The sequence below is a fragment of the Microcebus murinus genome, chromosome 6 (assembly GCF_040939455.1).
Source record: "Microcebus murinus isolate Inina chromosome 6, M.murinus_Inina_mat1.0, whole genome shotgun sequence".
In the NCBI taxonomy this organism is placed as follows: domain Eukaryota; kingdom Metazoa; phylum Chordata; class Mammalia; order Primates; family Cheirogaleidae; genus Microcebus; species Microcebus murinus.
The window spans coordinates 80,224,799-80,239,848 of record NC_134109.1 but is presented as its reverse complement, the minus strand read 5'-3'; the positions used below and the strand labels follow the sequence as shown (position 1 = coordinate 80,239,848).

The following is a 15,050-nucleotide window of genomic DNA, read 5'->3' as shown; positions in this document are numbered from 1 at the left end:
TGTCAAGGCCAAACATCTTATAAGTGACAGAGTAGAAATTCTGGATCAAAAACTCCTTCTACGAAGGCAGGTAGGAGATAAGTTAGCTGGTGAAGCTCTGAGTCCCACAGTAGTGGGGAAACTGAGTCCCTTAGGTGTCAGGGGAGTTTCCCAGGCTTCTGGTTACTCGAGATTGCTGGGGACAGAACCCATGTGCTATAGTCCTAACCACTAGACCACACGGCTTCTCCATGGCTTGAGCTGGGAAGGTCCAAAGAGAAACTCCCCTTCCAGCCCCAGCCTGGAGTGTAGACTCTTCCCCCAGCCACATGGATGCCCCTGTGGAGGCCGAGCTGGGTCAGAGTGTGGTGGGGGATGCTGGGGGGTTTCTGCCCACACTTATGGTTTCCAGATTCCAGGGGATGAAACGGAGGCCCTTACAGGCGGAAATGGGGGATATGTGATGACAAATTTAGACTGATTGCTTAAAAAAAAAAAAAAGCCAGAAACTCTAAAAAATAAAAGCAAAAATTCCACTAGAAAACCAAAGGGAATTATTTGATTGTGAAACGCAGTGCCGTGAGGCACAGCACGGTTTAATGTGGAACAGTATCAAGTATCAACGTTGGCTGTTTAGAGGAGGAAAGGAGGCTCTGTCTGCTGTTCCTGCTTCACCTGCTGGGGTTTGGGACAGGGATACAGTCGGGCAGGACACCTGCGAAGATGTCTGGAGTCAGGAGCACTTGTTGGGGTTTGGCGGGGACAGCCCTGTAAAGCTTGGGCCCTTCAGACAGCCACATTCCAAGCGTCCTGCTGGCTGTGGCCAAGCATGGTCACTGGCTCATGTAGGGAGCCACTCCAGTGGGGGCTCCAGCTGGTCTGTACCTGAGAGCACAGGGAAGGATGGGCTGTAAGGTGGGGGCTCGAGGTGTCTCTGAGTTCCAGGGAAATGGCCAGGAACAGAAGGTAAAAGAGCAGACATCTGGCTGGAATTCTGGCCTGCTGCAGGCCCAAGAGGTCAAAGGTCAACGGGAGGACAAGGGGGACTTCCTGAGCCTCCCAGGGGAGTGCCAGCCAGGCAGACTGTTGTGCAAGCTCTGGGCTGGCCCATGAGGGCAGGTTGGCAGAGGAGCTGTGCCTGGTCAGTGGCCAGAGTGATATCTGCCGAGTCCCCTGGAGCTGGAGGAGTGCCCTCTCTTCTCCGGGAAACCAGGACCACCAACCCAAGGCAGCACTCTTGTCCCACCTGTGGCCATATTCTACATGCCCGATGGCTTCCGCTCTCATTCTCACCCTGAACCTCTCTTCCATAGAATCACCAGTATTCAAGAAACCAGATAAACACCTCAAGGAAGCCCCTTTTTTTCTAGTTCCCTCTGATTCCTGGAGATCAGAGGGGTTTGCGAGGGACAGAGGAAGAGGTCTCCGGGTTCCCAAGTCTACAGGAATCAGGCTCAGAGTAAAGGGGCTGAGACCAGGGACCTGGAATTGCTCAGGAACCAGGCACTGGGCTGCCCTGTCAGATGTGCCGCACTGCTCCCGCCCAAGCAGAGCCTCTCAAGGTCTGCCACACTAAGTCACATCTTAGAGGTGAAGAAATCAAGGTTGCAAGGGTGTGATAACCCTGACACTTGGTAAATGGCATGGCAGAGACGTGCACTTGCTCTCTCCAGAGCACCTCCTTGTCCGTTGGTTCAGCCCACTTTGGCTGGAGATGGGAGTGAGCACCATGAGGAGCCCAGGACAGTGTTGGGCTCACAGCGGCAGGGGATCGCTGCCGACTGGTGCTGAACCCCATGGATCCTGGATAGAGCCACCTGTCAGCCACCAATTTCTCCTCTTAGATTCAGCATCTGTAAAATCAGGAGGTGGGATGGGCAGCTCAGTGGTTTTCAGACTGGGTTCTTGGGCATCCTGGCATCCCACAGGGATTGGGATTGGAGAGGAAAGGACAGGCTGAATGAATGGGGGCCTGGGCTCCCCCAGCCCAGCTTCCACCAGAGAAGCTCAGCATATCAATTTCAGATACTAGTAATTCAAGAAAGTTTTTATTTAAACAACGGTTCCACAGCACTCTGTGGTCTCTACTTGAAGTTTCTGCAGCTCTGGCCTTCTGGGAGCTGTGGACAGCTGAGGTGCTGGACTAGGGAGAAAAGCCACAAGATCTGCTGAGGGAAGTAAGTGGGGTAGACCATTTCTGGGCTTCTAGCCCTGTGGAAATGGCAGGGAGGGAGCAGATAGAGGACCAGAGCTGTGAGATCAGGCACAGCAGGGGTGGTGAGCTGTAGGCACCTGCCTCTGCACCAGGAAAACACAAACTGAGGTTTAGCCACGGCAGCCTGGAACTAGGAGCAGCAGATCCTAGGAGCCAGACCAGTGCCCCTTTCCCTTTTTTCTGCCCCGGCTTGCTCTCAGTAGAGGCTGGTTGCCAATCTAACCTCCCCCAACCTCATGGTACGGTTCTTGACTGCTCAGCTCAAGGGCTACTACAAGGCGAAAGCTGAGCAAAGAGAAAGCTGCTCGGGGAGAGGAAAGCACCAGTCATGGGGCATTCAGAGTGGGGGCCAATTCCATGGAAAGGACAGCCCTAGTTATTTTATGCCCCTTTTATCAGCCATCCTAGACCAAAGTTTACCTCTCTGCCTCAGTTTTCCCTTCTGGAATCTAAGCTTGAGAATGGTGCCCCTCTCCTGGTGGCTTCAGCATGCACAGCTCCCTGAATATCATCATCTCCAGATGAAGGAGAAAGCAGAGGGCTCCAGCTGCCCAAGCATAGAACTTTCTAGCATCCTCCTTCTAATCTCACTGCCCATCCCAGGCCTGCTTCTGATCACCATTCACCCTCAACCTGCTGTGGGGCTCAGCTTCGCCCCACAGAAGCAAAGCCGCCAGCAGGGTCCTTTGTGGTGCTGCTCCCGTGTGGCACTGCCTAGGGGCCCCACCATGGGGCAACAGATGGACCTATGGTCTCTACAGAACAATGGTGGGGGAGGGGCCCTGGCATCGCCCTCCCCAAACAGGAAGCGCTGCATGAGCTTCAAAGGACTGGCAGGGCCAAGGGGCTGAGTGGTGGAGCCAGTGCCAGGACTGGCGGCTGCCTGAAGAGATGCCTGCCAGCCTCGGGATGCCCAGCCGAGGGGGGTGGGGCTGTGGTGGCAAGGGCAGCTGCGGCTCAGGCAAAGGATGCCTTGCACTCTCAGGACAGCAGCCTCTGACCTGGGAGCAGGTTGGGGCAACTTGGGTTGAACACTGGGCAGCTTCCCAGTTCTACTGCCACTCGCCAGTGGGGCTGCAGGTTCTTTCCCAGGCCACAGTCGGCCTGGCTCTCCAGCAAGTAACCATGAGGGGCAGGGCTGGCACCAAGCCTGCCGCCCACTCCCTGCCTCCTGCTCCCAGCTGCTCCGCTCAGAGCCTTTTCCTCTCCACTTCCTGTTCACACAGGGGCGGGGCGGGAAGTGGAGGGAGGAAGTTGGGGGGAGGCGTATAAGGGGTACCCATTGAATAAAAGGAATTAACCGTTTCCCTCCTCTGACCTCTGGGAATTTCCGCCTGTGAAAGTGTCTCGAAGAATCAGTAGAGCTGGGGGAGTGGAGAGGAGGTGTGCCCCCTCTTGGCCCCCTCCCCCACCCGGTGGTGGTGGTGGGGCCAGATAACTCCCTCTGGGCCCCTAACCTTTTGTTTCCCTGGCGCCAGGGGGCAGCGCCAAGGGCAGCGTGGAGCCTGGTGGCCTCAGAGCCCCTCCAACCAATGGGGTTGGTGCCAGACCCCCGGCCTGCGACGCGAGCCTTGGGGGGAGGAGCAGGAATTATGAGAATTGGTGGTCCAGGAGAATAATCTCACACCCAGGCTGGCCAGACTGAGCCCTGCGCCTTCTCTGCCAGGGCTGGTGCCCTTGGCCAGCCCGCCTTGGGGACAGAAGGCAGGCGGTGAGGGCGGGCGGGCGCGCGAGCTAGCCAGCCGGGCCTGGGACTCTGGGCCGACACACCCTCTAGTGGCCACACCCCCCGGAGCTCCCGGAGGGAGCAGAGGGTTCAGGAAGCCAGTAGATGGCGCCCCCTAGTGCCTGCTGCCGACTCCGCAGGGCGGCCCCCAGGGCCCTCTCAAGGGCGGGCCTCAGGAAGCACCTGCTCCCCAGGACCAGTGGCCGCCCTGCGTCTCCCCCAGGTGGCTTCCTTGTTTACAGGCCTCCTGCCCTGGTCCCAGCGTCACTGCCTGTAGCCACTCCTCCTATTTCCAGTGACCTCCAGGAGCAGCTCATTCATCTTGGCCCCTGCCCACGCAGCTGCTCCCCCACCCCACCCCCTTCTGGCCCTCCCCCAGGCTTAGGGCCAAAGCCCTGAGGACCTTCACTCTGCTCTCCACCAGGCCTTGCTTCGTTTCCAGGGATCTAAGAGCAGTGGCTTCCCGTTGCCCTGACTCACCAGAACCCCATTCTGTCGGTGCCAGGGAAGCCTGGGGCCTTTTCCCAGGAAAGAGGAAGCAACCTAGGACCAGATGGGTTGGCTTAGAAGACAGAGGGGAAGGGGTGTCCCAGGCTGCTTTAGCCAAGCCCTCTGAGAGCAGGGAGCAAGAGGGCAGTGTTTGTTTAACTAACATTTTAGGCACTCATTATGTGCAAGATAGAAGCCCCAGGCTGTTTTATCTAAGTAAGCAAGTGACCACCAAGCATTTATACTCAGTACTCACTGACAGCGGGGAACAGGGACCCCTGAGCCCTCCGCTAGTTACGTATAGGTGTGAGGGGAGCTTAGGCCATATGCGGAGAGGAAGCAGTAATTCCCCAAATTTTCCTGGAACAGTGCAAAGAGAACAGGGTTAGGATGCCCTCTACTCAATGGGACCCCATCCCCCACATTTGCTCCCACTCTTGCTTCTGGTGGAAGCTGGGGATCCTGAGGGTCATCAAAGCTGGGCAGCTTCCAGCTTTCTTGGTTGGCAGGGGCCGTGGAGACATGCTGTTGTTCTAGTGGTTAGGGAATTCAGCAGCAAGATTCAACCAGGACTACAGGAGAAAGTTTTTGGCAGAGGATTAGACTGGAGGAGAGAAGCCTACAGTGACCAGCCAGGTGGGCCTGACCCCAGCCTGACTCCAGCAACACTCACTTGTTATTTTGTTCCAATCTGGACCAGCTGACAGATCACACCCAGAGCCAGGCAGTGCAGTGCAGTAAACACTTGCCCTGGGGCAAAGGGCTCAGCTGATACCACAGGAAGGCCCCACTCCAGGACTCTCTAGGACTCAGCCTCTAGCCACACTAAAGCATAATCTAGGGGAAGAGCAGTTACAGGAGGAGACTGAGGAGAAAACATATCTGCCAAATGTTGTGGATAGTGGCAGTGGCAGTCTGACCACGTTGGACCTCTATATTGCGGTTAAATGCTAGACAGTGGCAGGGCAGTGTCCAAGCCGGCAGAGGCTGGTAAGGTAGTATTCAAACTGGCAGGGAAGGACAAGCACAATCTAGCATGCATAAGAGCTAGCAGAGGAAGAATGAGTGGCTTAAAATCATGTTAAGGAAGTGCAGACACTCAGAAAATTCTTGGGACGAGTAGGGAGGGACTAGATTGAGAAAGTACTCAAGTCACTGGAGAGTGACTTGAGAAGTCAGTGCCCTGAGCTGCCCAAGTGTGAAGGATTCTGAAGGAAGCAGCACCACCTGCTGGCCAAAGAGAAGAACAGCCCCTGCTCCACGATTTAGGTAGGGGGCTGTAATCCCCACCCTCCCAGCCCTGGAGTCAGGGAGGATGGGGGGGGCGACAATGAAGTGAGTAGAATCTGTCAAGATCATCCTGTCTCATCTCCAGATAAAGGACCATGTGCCAAGGAGTGAAGGCATGTGGGAGCCCAGCAGCGCCCTGTGGCATCCCAACCCTGCCTGGAGATAACTCACATACTGCTCAGTCCAGCATCAACACAAAGCTATTAATTCCAGAGCCACCAACGTAGTGCAGACAGTTTAATGCTCTCCACCCCCATTACCATCGCCCACTGTCCTTCATGAGGCCCTTGGCCCCAGGGCACCCCTCACACAGGAGCCCCAGACTGTGCACAAGAGCACACCCACCGTTAGCACCACCTTTCCCACACAAGACTTTCCCTCCTAGTCTCCTAGGACTTGGAGGGCTGCCTTTTTCACTTCTGGGACACCTGGGGCAGACAGAAGAAAAGGCTTCCTCTGAGGAAGAAGAGCTAGATGTCCAGAGACCAAAGAGTGAACAGAAGGAAGAATAGTCCTCTCACTCTAGAAAAGCTAGAAAGTGAACAAGGACAAAACAGCTGCTAGATGCAGGGACGAGGTAATGGGCTCAGATTTCTGACTTCCTTAGGCTAAGGCCCTCTACTGGGAGGCAGGCGGATGGCCTGGTATAACAGGCTCTAAGGCAGGTCAGAACAGCATGAGCTGGCAGAGTACACTCGTACCTGACACCTCACGGATGACAGCTATCATTCTACTGCCCCCAGTGTGGTCATAGTCCAGCAATCAAAGACAAATGATTTAACTTGTTAATATAATAGAAAAAAAAAAAAAAAAAGACAAATGAGCATAGACTAGAGAATGGCCTTCCTAAGAGGGGTCACATAGCTGCTCCCGACTGCCTGCCCACCCATCACGGGTGACACCCTACTACAGCCAACTGAGATGCTCCTCCTCATAGCGCTGGGGGTCGATGAAAGGCCGGTCAATAGAGCGGATCATCAGCTCCCCACAATACACACACTCAGCAGCCACTAGTTCATCAAGGTCAGCCTTGAGCTGTTCCCGGCTGGGCCCCCCAGTGGCAGCCCCACCCTCGGCCTCCTTGGCCCGGGCAGAGCCCTTGGCAGGGGGTAGGGCAGCCCCCAGCTTTCGCTGCAGCTCCTCGAGCCGGGCCTGCTTGTAGGCAGGCAGGCCAGGTCGCACGGCCTGCAACAGGCAGTCAGCGTGGAACATGTGACCACAGAGGAAAAGGTAAAAAGGGCGGTTGAGCAGGGGAAAGTCACAGGTGGCACATTTGTCCTGAGGTTCCACAGTGCCATAGCGGCCCCGCAGCTCCTGCAAGTCTCGCCGGATGCGCTGGGCACTGGCTGTGGCCTCTTCCATCTCCCGCTGCAGCTCCTGGATGTGGTGGTTGTAGGCCTTAAGCGAGCTGCAGATCGCCTCCTTGAAGTGGTCGATGGTGACAAAATCAGGAAAGAAGGGCAACACATCCTCAATCTTGAGCAGGGGGCAGCTGGCCAGGCAAGCCATGGCTGTCTGCACGTCTTCCTCCTCCTGTACCACATGCCGCGCGATCTTTAGCCACAGCTTCTTGCGCAGTTCCTCATCCTCCTCAGGCAGGTCTGCACACTGCTTGGCCAAGTCCACGTCCACCTGTGGGGAAAGCGTGGCGTTAGGGTCAAGCCCCTCCCCACTCACAACGGAGGTATGGGAGAGACAGATACTGGGGAAGAGGGCCCAAGGCAGGGTTCCCAGCACTCGTGGAGGCAAGGGGGCCAGGATGGGAACCTGTATCAGTAATGGGCCTGTCCCTGTCACAGCTATGTAAACACTACTTATATTAATAGTAGCAGGGCTCCCATTTTAGTGAAGTTAAAAATCACTTGGGGAACATATTCAAAAAAGAGTTTTGAGCCTCACCCTCAGACATTCTGGTTCAGTAAGACCTAGGTTCAGGCCCAGGCATTTGCATGTTACATAGCACTTCATGTGATCCTAAGGCAGGTGACAATTCATGACTTGAGAAATGTAACTTAGCACCTTCCCTTCTGCAATCAGCCTTCCCCTTCTGCTAGCACATATGTTCCAGGCACAGTTCTGAGTGCTTTTCATACACAGTACTTTACTTAAAAACCTCTTAGGTAAAAGTACTATAACATTATCCCCATTTTGTGGCTGAATAACCTGAGGCACAGAGAGGTTCAGAAACTAGCCAATGTCACATAGCTTAGTGAGTGGCAGAGCCAAAACACAAACTCTGACTCCAGAGTGTGTGTTCTTTTTTTTTTTTTAATTTTTTTTATTTCAGCATATTATGGGGGTAGAAATGTTAAAGTTATGTATAATGCCCATGCCCCCGCAGAGTGTGTGTTCTTAACCTCTACGCTACAGCACCCCCTTGCCATGGCCCCCCCAGCCCCAGCCTTTCAGCATCTAAAGCTACTGCTCTCTGGGTCCCTCTCCTGGCTGGGGTCAGAACTCGCCAGCTTACCTGCAGGGCCAGGTCCACAGCCTCCTCATACAGCTCCAGGACCTTGTAGACATGGACACAAGCACGATGGTGTCCATGCTCAGCGCAGAGCCGCAGGGCATACTTGAGGTCGTAATGCACCCGGTGTGGGCTGGCCCCAGCCTGCTCGAGGTAAGCCAGCAGCGAGGCTGGCTGGCCGCGGGCATACAGCGACAGCAGGTAGTTGTGAATGGCCTGCTCGGTCTCCCCCAGCACATTCACACAGAATTCCATGTAGCGGATGGCCTGGCTCACCTGCTGGGCCTCACCCCCCTGGCTGTAGTTCACCAGGGCAGGGATGAGCTGCCGGGCATCCAGCCGGCTGCCCAGCTCAATCCAGGCGTCTACCAGCTGGCGGGGGATGTGACGGATGAGGATAGGTGAGAACTTGTAGAAGAGCTGGGGGTCCCGGTGGCGGGCAAGCACAGCCAGGGCCTCTTCGTAGGCCTCGTGCTGACAGTGGTATGCCACCACCCGCTCATAGTCCTGCATGATCACAGCAAAGTACACCATGTGCTCAGTGTCCCCGTGGCTGGCAAGCAGCTCATGGATAGAGGCCCGGCTGGCAAAGAGCCACTCCTTGTGGCGGGGGCTGCTGAGGAAGGCACGGAAGCGCTCCCGTGTTTCCCGATAGAGGGTCAGGGCCTCTGGGTCACCCTGCAGAGCACCGAGCCGGCTCAGGTAGAGCTCTGTCAACCAGGTGGTCAGCAGTGTGGCCTGTGTACGCTCAGCTGGCTTCAAACTGGCCAATTTTCGCTGTAGAAACTCAGCCAGAGCCTCCTCCTGTCGGGCCTCCAGGAACTTGAGGGCAATCTCCTCAAAGTAGCTCTGGGTCAGGGCGTAGCAGCGGGCGCTCTCCAGGTAGCGACGCTGGCGAAAGCAGAAATCAGCCTCTCGGGCCAGCACTGTGTCCAGGCAATCAGGCCGCTCTCGACAATACTCTTTGGCCAGATCAAAGCGGTTCATGTCCAGGTAGGTGCGCCAGACATCCCGGGCCTCCCGCTGCACGTGGTAGCGGAAGACAGCCCGCTCAGTGTAGGCCCACAGCTGGCCTGTGGAAGAGTCCTTCACCATGTGCTTCAGTGGCCCAAACTTCTCCAGGAAGTGATCCCGCAGCACCACCTGCCCGGTCAGTGTGCACACTGCCTCCACGCGGTCTGCCAGCAGCAGCAGGAAGTGGAACTGGGTCAAGACGATGGCTAGGGGCGGGCTAGCCCCAGGACCTACCCCCTCTGGGTACTCCCAGACTCGCTCCTCACTGAGCAGGGAGTCAGGACGCCCGCAGTCCAATGCACCATACAACACGCCATCTCCCATCATCCAGGCAAAAGCCCGGGGTGCAGAGCGCAGCTTGGGGGTGTAGAAGGCCAACTCGCTGTAGCCCAGGTTGCTGGGAAACTCACGGAATGGGGGTGGGTGGTCCGTGAAGGCTGCAAAGAGCCCTGAGAAGCCCTGGGCCTCAGCCCCCTCTGCTGCCCGACCTATGAACTGGAACAGGCGCTGTCGAGTGGTGGCAATAACAAAGCCACGCCCATCAGGTCCCCGCTCGGCCTCAAGAGAGCACACAGGCGCTGGACCCCCTTCTTCATTTAGCACGTACAGTGGGCGGAAGTAGAGATCTGGGGCAGGGCCAAAAAGCCCACCCTCGCTGGCTGAGAGCTCTGCTTCGAAGATCTGGCCTTGGGCAGTCCCAACCAGGATGGGGCCTGTGCTGCTCTCAGTGCCCAGTGCCTTGTTCCAACCCACACTCTCCACTAGCTGCCCCTTCCAGCGTGCTAGTGGCCGTACCTTCTGTCCATTTCGGTTCACATAGAGGACCTCGGTGCTGCTCAGAGCAATCAGCAGGTGAGAGCCTGGAGTGGGGAAAGCATGGCACTCTAGTGGATGCTGCCATTCCCACCTTCAGCCTCCTCCCGGCCCCCAGCATCCTCAGAGCCCACCCACCTGGGCAGTGGCTTACCCACAGGCCTCCTCCTTAGATCACCACCACTTACCAGTATGGTCCAGAAACATCTTGTGAACTTTGGCATCATCCTTGCGCCCCAGCTCCACATGGTTGGGTTCATTTGCCTTTCCCAAGTCAATGCTGTGGGAGCAAGAGTCAGTAACACTTTAGAGAAGGGAAGATGCTTTTGCAGATCATGGACTTCCTTAATAATCTAATGAAAGCCACAGCCTTTCTTCCCTGAAATCTACACATACACATAAAATTCTGAATACAGGCCAGGTACGGTGGCTCATGCCTGTAATCTTAGCACTCTGGGAGGCTGAGGTAGGTGGATCATTTGAGCTCAGAAGTTCAAGACCAGCCTGAGCAAGAGCGAGACCCTGTCTCTACTAAAAAAATAGAAAGAAATTAGCTGGACAACAACAACAACAACAACAAAAAAATATATATATATATATATATATATATAAATAAATATAAATAAAATTAGCTGGGCATGGTGGTGCATGCCTGTAGTCCCAGCTACTCGGGAGGCTGAGGCAGGAGGATTGCTTGAGCCCAGGAGTTTGAGGTTGCTGCGAACTAGGCTGACGCCACGGCACTCTAGCCCAGGCAACAGAGTGAGACTCTGTCTCAAAGAAGAAAAAAAAATTCTGAATACAATCCCAAGGGAACCCTAAAACATATACAGGGTCCTACTTAAGAACCCTCAGCTCTGAGAACTCTCCCCCACCTCACTTTGAGAAGTCACTAAGGAGAAGTTTTTCTCCTCTGCTCAAAAGATCTCCAGTGCATCTGGGAAGACAGGCAGGGCTCTCTCAGATTGCTGAGGCAAGAAAGGAAGAACAAAGAGTAGCTAATGGTTACTGAGGACTTTTGAAATACCAATCACCATGCCAAAGGCTTAATAAAACTAGTATTATCTTAATTAATTTTCACAATAACCTTGAGGGGTACTCCTGTTTAAATTATATTTTCCTTACTAAATTCTTTCTAAATTATATACTTATTCTCCCATCCAAGTACTAACCAGGCTCGACCCTGCTTAGCTTCCAAAATCAGACAAGATCCGGGATATGCAGGGTGGTGTGGCTGCAGACTGCTTATTCTAACTGAAGAATCAATGCAGCCAGGAGAGGTGGCTCATGCCTGTAATCCTAGCACTCTGGGAGGCCAAGGTGGGAGAACTGCTTGAGGTTAGGAGTTTGAGACCAAACTGAATAAAAGCAAGACCCCGTCTCTACTAAAAATAGAAAAAAATTAGCCAGGTGTGGTGGCACATGCCTACAGTCCCAGCTACTCAGGAGGCTGAGGCAGGAGGATGGCTTAAGCTCAGGAATTTGATGTTGCAATAAGCTATGATCAAGCCATTGTACTCTATCAGGGTGACAGAGTGAAACTCTTGTGTACAAAAACAAAAAAATCAATGTAAAGATGTATAAAGAACAAGTTAATAACTTTCTTCTCAAACCTGTCATTCCCAACTGAGAATATTGACGTTAACATCTTTTTTCATATTTATAACATAATAGGGTGCTTCTGTTGCCGTTATTACAAAAATGCCTTCATATTATATATATGTGTATATGTCTTCATATGTAACTTGATTTGCTTTTCTCAATTAACGATATTTCATGAATAGTCAACTAGTCAACAGATATAGCTGTCATTATTTTAATAACTGCATAAAATCCCATATCATAATTTAATCATCATTTTCCTAAGGATGGGCATTCAGCTTAGATACTGTTTTTCCTATCACAATACTGCTGCTATCATTATCCTCGTGTTTATACACCTGCAAACTTTTATTTCTACAGTATATATTCCCCAAAGTGGGACTGCTAACTCCAAGTTATAGATATTTTAAAATTTAGTAGACAGTGTCAGATTATCCAAAGATGGTGGCCATTTACTCTGTCACTAGCAATGAGTGACAGTCCCTTTCCCTGCATCTTCACCAACACTGTTTATTACTGTTTGATAGGGTTAAAAAAGATGGTATCTTACTGTTATTTTAATTTGTATTTCCTTTCCCAGAGGTTCAAAATATTTTCATATGTTTATTGGAAATTTTAAGTTCTTATTCTGTGAATTGCTTGTTTATATTTTTTGCCCTCTCTTTTCTACTGAATTGTCTTTTTCTTACTAATTTGTAAGGGCTTTCTAAGGAACAGGGATATAAATCCTTAGTCATATGTGAAACAAACATTATTTTCCCACTATCTTTTGTGTTGACCTAATGTATTATGAGTTTTTATTTTGTCATAACAGCAATTATTATATAGTCAAATACATATATCTTTTTCTTTCTTTTTTTTTAGAGATGAGGTCTCACTATGTTGCCCAGGCTGGAGTGTAGTGACTATTCACAAATGTAGTCATAGTGCACTATAGCCTCAAACTCCTGGGCCCAAGCCCAGCCTAACAAGTAGCTGGGACTACAGGCATGCTCCACTGCACCTGGCTTAAATATAACTTTCTTCTTGTGGTTTCTGGATATTCTAGCTTGAATAAGAAGGTCTCCTTTTGGCCCAAGAACACAGACATTTATTAAATGTTCTTTTTATATTCTCATCATTTATTTTTTATATTTAAATAATTGTTCCATCTAGAATTCATCTTTGTGAGACAGAGGTCTAGCTCTGTTTTATTCCCTATGGTTAATCCAGATACATAAACAATTTTGTTGACATCTTTGTCATATATTATTGCCAGTTATAGTGGATATATTTCAGGACTCTAGACAGTTTCAATGATCTATGTGACTAATCTGTGGGCTGGTACTACCTTTAAAAGATGAAGGAAATAAAGGAACATGTTTAAAGAGATTAGGTGACTTGCTCAAAATTTCATAGCTGGTAAGTGGTGCAGCTGGGATCTGAACCCAGGCCTATCTGATTCTTAATTACTACACTAGATTGGTTCTCTTTGGGAAGGAACTAACTATTTCCTGAAAATTCCAAACCTACTGCTTCATTTGCCCAGAATGGAAGTAAGGTCCCAGTCAGTTAATAGTCCCCAAATAGTGCCTACTCTTAAACCTCTTCAGCCCTTGATTACCGGAGCAGTGTGTCCTTGCCCAGGCTCATACACAGCTGATTGCTGGAGACAACAAGACTTGTGATCCGCTCGGCAGGGGTAAAGTCAATGCGCTGCTTTGTGAAGATGGGTACCTCCTTCTCCAGCTGGGCATTCACATACCCTATGGTGAGGAGTGAAGAAAAGATCAGATATGGGACAGACAGAGGAAAAGCAAGGAGAAGCCAAAAACGAAACAAAACCCAGTACTCTTCACTACTTTCCAACATATTTCTACTTCCAGAACCTTGATTAACAATAGTTTGATATCAAGTAGTTTGCAGATCACCTCTACATTAGAGATCTTGAGCTCTTCCCACACTTCTGACAGCAGTGGGGGTTGATTCTTTGAGTCGCTGAGATGCTGTGACAGCATGATGTACTTGCTCCCAGTGGTAATGAGGGGGGGGTGTAGTGTGGTTGGTGATTTGGGCATTCTCCCTTATCAGTCTTTGGCCCAGCAATCTCAGCTCAACTAAAGTAATCTAGCTCCATTCTATCCCCTCCTCCCTGCCCATGCAGTAATGAGACTCAGTGAATTTCCAGAAGAACGAGGGGAACGTCCCAATTAGTGGTGTTAACAAACTGCTGCTACTTTATCTTTAGTCTTTACCCTCATTTGATAGTTCCAAACATGCCAGCATTCTGCCAACTGTAAATACTTCCCGCAAACTACAAGCTGCACACAGCCCCAGCCAAGGCCCAAAATACTTCATCTCTATTTTTCTCTGTTCAGTGACAAAATTCCCTTTAGCACCCTCCCTCCTTCCACAACATTCCCCTTTCAGCAGTTTCTTTGCCCATTCCCTTCTTCCCACCTCCAGAAAGGGTCTCGTGGGAAAAGGACAGAATCAAGCATCAGGAGAAGCTTGGGGCCTATTCTCAGTTCTCCTAACAGCCCAACTGCGGCCTTGTAGGCAAGCACTTCCTTATCTGGGCCCCAGTTCCCTCTCAGAAGGACCCTAGTGGTAAGGCTGCTCCTGTTGCTCTTTCAAACTCTGACCATCCACCAGCTGGGGGCCTAGATCCGGAATGCACGTCCCATGGGCTGGACCTGAGTTGTTGGAGCCGCCCTCTTCGTTCCTCTACTGCAGGTGCTAGGAGAGCCCATGGGGGCACCTCCTTTTCCTTACCGGAGTGGGGAATGCCCACGCTCGGGCAGCCGGGCTGCAAGACGGCCGAGCGGGACAGCGAATCCTCATACTCATCCAGGATGGATGCCATGGTGCCCGGCCTCTGGGCCCTTTCTTGGGGGCCCGGGGATCACAACAGGGCTCCCCCAAGGATCCCCGTCTCCCCGGATTAGAAGCTGCGACTCCCCAGACTCTGACAGATCCTGGGAACCTGCTGCCGCTGCTTCCTCTTTAAAATCCTGAGGATCTTTGTGCTCTCCCCTTACAAAGCGAGAGCAGCCTTGCACCCCACTCTCGCCCTCAAAACATAACAGGGTCCCTTCAACCGGTCCCAGGTGTCTCAACCTCGCCCCAGCAGCTCAGCTGACTCCCGCCCCGCGGCGCGCACCGATAACGTAACTTCCGGGTTCTCAGAGCCCGCGGTTGCGGACGCAGGGCGGGCCGAGCCGCCGCTGGGGGCGCGGCGAGGGGCGGGGCGCGGCGAGGGGAGGGGCGGGGCGAGGGGAGGGGCGGGGCGTGCCGGCTGGCCTCATCGTGGGCGGAGCTCCGGACACCGCCTCCGAGCCGCAGCTGAACCCAGCGAGCTGGCCCCGCTGCGCTTCCGCGCTGCCACTCTAGGGGGCAATGCCGGCCTTTCCGCCGCAGCTTTTCCGCCCAGGCTTCCCTCCCGCTGACGGTCTGCTCAGCCTCCCGACCAGCTC

The 15,050-nt window shown here is 52.7% G+C and overlaps 3 protein-coding genes across 3 annotated transcripts in view; 2 read left to right on the top strand and 1 right to left on the bottom strand.

Moving 5' to 3' along the window:
- The window catches only part of CCDC32 (coiled-coil domain containing 32), a 375,634-nt gene that overhangs the window by 57,583 nt on the left and 303,001 nt on the right, over positions 1 to 15,050 (top strand). The gene's annotated exons all lie outside the window — the stretch shown is intronic.
- Positions 1 to 15,050, top strand: part of RMDN3 (regulator of microtubule dynamics 3) — a 230,910-nt gene that overhangs the window by 57,583 nt on the left and 158,277 nt on the right. The gene's annotated exons all lie outside the window — the stretch shown is intronic.
- Positions 6,517 to 14,740, bottom strand: VPS18 (VPS18 core subunit of CORVET and HOPS complexes). The gene is made up of 5 exons (XM_012766451.3): positions 14,350 to 14,740; positions 13,199 to 13,340; positions 10,182 to 10,273; positions 8,170 to 10,040; positions 6,517 to 7,331 (listed from the first exon to the last, which is right to left on the bottom strand). The coding sequence occupies exons 1-5, from the start codon at positions 14,438 to 14,440 to the stop codon at positions 6,606 to 6,608; spliced, it is 2,922 nt and encodes a 973-aa protein (XP_012621905.1). The 5' UTR covers positions 14,441 to 14,740; the 3' UTR covers positions 6,517 to 6,605.

What these genes read in the sequence shown, in the direction of transcription:
- VPS18 (XM_012766451.3), bottom strand. Translation starts at nt 14,440, where the DNA reads ATGGCATCCATCCTGGATGAGTATGAGGATTCGCTGTCCCGCTCGGCC. An exon ending in CGTGGGCATTCCCCACTCCG is followed by an intron (nt 13,341 to 14,349) that starts GTAAGGAAAAGG and finishes TCCTCACCATAG; the next exon opens with GGTATGTGAATGCCCAGCTG. An exon ending in GGCAAGGACACACTGCTCCG is followed by an intron (nt 10,274 to 13,198) that starts GTAATCAAGGGC and finishes TTGCTCCCACAG; the next exon opens with CATTGACTTGGGAAAGGCAA.